We start from the raw sequence: 3,090 nt of genomic DNA on the forward strand, positions 1-3,090 counted from the left end.
CCCGCCGGAGGCTTTTGACGAGAAGGGGGATGTGGTGATGGACATTGAGGACGTTCCTGCGAGTTCGCATGGGGGGTTGATATGCCCCCTGTTTGAGTTTGTCGTTTGTGTTTCTTGTAGTTTCCTTGCGTTTGTTTTTTCTGTTCTTTTTTCAGTCTTTTTATGAATAGTGTTATCTGGAACCGTCAAGGCGCAGGTGGTAAAGCTTTCCACCGCGTTCTTAAAAACCTTATCCGGACTCATAATCCCGCTATCCTAGGCCTCGTTGAACCTAAGGTTTCTGGCTCGCAGGCCAATGCTATTTGCAAGAAACTTGGTTTCTCTGACTGGGTTCGAGTGGAAGCTGTAGGATTTAGTGGAGGAATCTGGATTTTTTGGAATAACAACATCAATGTGTTTGTTATGTTTACTCACCCTCAATTCGTTCTTCTGCAGATTACGGAAGGTCATCAAGTTTGTTGGTTTTATGCGCTAGTATACGGGAGTCCCACACACCATCTTCGTTGACGACTGTGGAGTGAACTTTCCATGGCGAAACGAGGATTTACGGGACCTTGGCTGGTGGCGGGGGATTTCAACTCCGTTCTTACTAAAGAGGAAACTTCTAATTACTCTACCTTTTCCATGCAAAGGAGTTCTGAGTTCGCAGATTGGATTAACTCGGAAGGTTTGATTGACATGGGCTTTAGTGGCTCTAAGCTTACGTGGGTCAAAGATAGTCAATTCGGATATGTGAAGGGGGCACGACTCGATCGGGCTCTTTGTAATATCAGCTGGCGGAATCAATTCCCGAAGGCCTCTATCGTTCACCTTCCTAGGGTCTCTTCGGATCATGCGCCTCTCCTAATTCGCTTGAGGGCGAGGGAAGGGTCCACCGGCTGGTCTCACTTCCGTTTCCAAGCTGCATGGTTGACGGATGTGCGGTTGGGGGAGGTGGTTACCCGATCTTGGCTTAAAACTCGTTCCCTTACAGATAATATTCCCCATGTTACTACCGCGCTTTCGGATTGGAATTCCAATGTTTTCGGTAACATCCATCAACGTAAAAAAGTGGTTCTTGCTCGCCTAGGTGGGGTACAACGAAGACTTGATCACTATTACCATGGGGGTCTGTCCAAACTCGAACGTAAGCTTAGTGCGGAATATCAAGAAATTCTGTACCAAGAGGAGCTTTTGTGGTTCCAAAGGTCTAGAGAGGACTGGATCGTTTTCGAGGACCGGAATACGAAATATTATCATACGGCAGCGTCTATTTGGCGAGCACGGAATACGGTTGCTTGCCTCCGAAATGAGGATGGGGAGTGGATTTCCGAGCAGGATAGACTACAACACCATGTTCGCTGTTATTTTGTTAGTCTGTTTTCAAATGATTCTGATGCGCAAGGCGTTGTTAATTTAGAGGGCGCGTTCCCTTCGATTTCTTAAGAAGATTGGCATTTTTTTTAATTCTCCTTTAACTAGGGAGGAGGTTCATTGTGCTCTTTTTGACATGGCGCCTTTCAAGGCCCCGGGTTCAGATGGTCTACATGCTGGTTTTTATCAACATATGTGGCACGTGGTCGGAGATAATGTTTTTGAGCTAGGCAGGGCGGCTGTTGACACAGGTACTTTGCCGCAAAGTTTGAATGATACTCTTCTAGTTCTTATTCCCAAGGTCCAATCTCCGGAGACGATTAAGCAATTTCGGCCGATCAGCTTATGTAATGTGAGTTACAAGATTATCACCAAGACTATTACTAATCGTCTGAAACGTATTCTACCGGGTTTGGTGAGTCCTTTCCAGAGCTCGTTCGTCCCTGGTCGTCAGATTTCTGATAATATCCTCATCTACCAGGAGGTAATGCATACTATGCGTACTAAACGTGGAGCTACTGGCTAATGGCGATTAAACTCGACTTTGAGAAGGCCTACGACCGCTTGTCATGGTCTTTTATTCGCGACACTCTTATGACCATTGGTTTTAGTTCGACTTGGATTACAACGATTATGAACTGCATTTCCTCCCCCCGATTTTCTATTCTTTGGAATGGAGTTCGGTTACCTTCTTTCTATCCCGAAAGGGGTATTCGCCAAGGCGACGCAATGTCTCCTGCCATTTTTGTGCTCTGTCTGGAAAGGTTAAGCCAAATGATTACGTTACAAGTAAATTCAGGAGTTTGGAAAGGTATTCATTTAGCTCCGGACAGCCCTGTGTTGTCCCATTTATGTTTTGCCGACGATATGGTCTTATTCGCCAATGCTTCAATCGAGCAGGTTGAGATTATCCGCAATTGTTTGAATCGTTTTTGCGAGGCTTCCGGTCAGCGGATTAGCTTTGCGAAGTCCCAGGTTTTTTTCTCTAAAGATACGGATCCTGAGCTCGCGGATGAGATTGCTCGTCGCCTCCAAATAACCAAGACTGACGACATGGGCCGGTACCTTGGTGTGCCTTCTATTCATGGGAGAGTATCCTGCCAGTCCTATTATGCTTTATTAGACCGCCTGAATGATCGGCTGGCAGGGTGGAGAGCTAGATCGTTGTCAGCGGCGGGTAGAGTTACACTCGCCAAGACTGTATTGCAGTCTATACCCGCATATACTATGCAAACGACGTTTCTACCCAACGGCGTTTGCCAGGCCATTGAGAGGAGCATGCGGCGTTTTATCTGGGGTAATGATGGCCACGAACACCATGCTAGCAAAATGCATTTAGTTAAGTGGGATACAGTGGCCAGTCCTAAGGAAACAGGTGGTTTGGGTTTTCGAAAGCTGAAGGAGCTGAACATGGTACACATGGCTAAGCTAGGATGGCGTTTGGATCAAGAAAAAGGACTCTCTCTAGGCACGGATTTTAATTATCTAGTAAATACAGGCATGGGCTTTCCTCCAGATCTTCTAATGCTTGGAGAGGTATTATGGCCGCTTCTCCCATTCTTGACATCGGGAGGGTCCGGGCTGTTCGAAATGGTAGAAGTACGCGGTTCTGGCTGGATAATTGGATCATGTCTTACCCTCTGTGCCATCATCTGACTATTGCTCTAAGTCTTCCTGAGCTCTACGCCAACGTCAGTGAGTATTGGGTGGAAGGGTCAGGCTGGAATTGGGAGGCTT

At 46.7% G+C, this 3,090-nt stretch overlaps 1 protein-coding gene across 1 annotated transcript; it reads left to right on the forward strand.

Annotated features, from left to right (window-relative positions):
- The first annotated feature begins 528 nt into the window (after nt 1-528).
- LOC116016034 lies at nt 529-1,425 on the forward strand. Its single transcript, XM_031256199.1, has one exon. It carries the CDS (start codon nt 529-531, stop codon nt 1,423-1,425), a length of 897 nt encoding a protein of 298 aa, XP_031112059.1.
- Nucleotides 1,426-3,090: the final 1,665 nt, after the last annotated feature.

This window comes from Ipomoea triloba, chromosome 4, assembly GCF_003576645.1.
Source record: "Ipomoea triloba cultivar NCNSP0323 chromosome 4, ASM357664v1".
Taxonomy (NCBI): domain Eukaryota; kingdom Viridiplantae; phylum Streptophyta; class Magnoliopsida; order Solanales; family Convolvulaceae; genus Ipomoea; species Ipomoea triloba.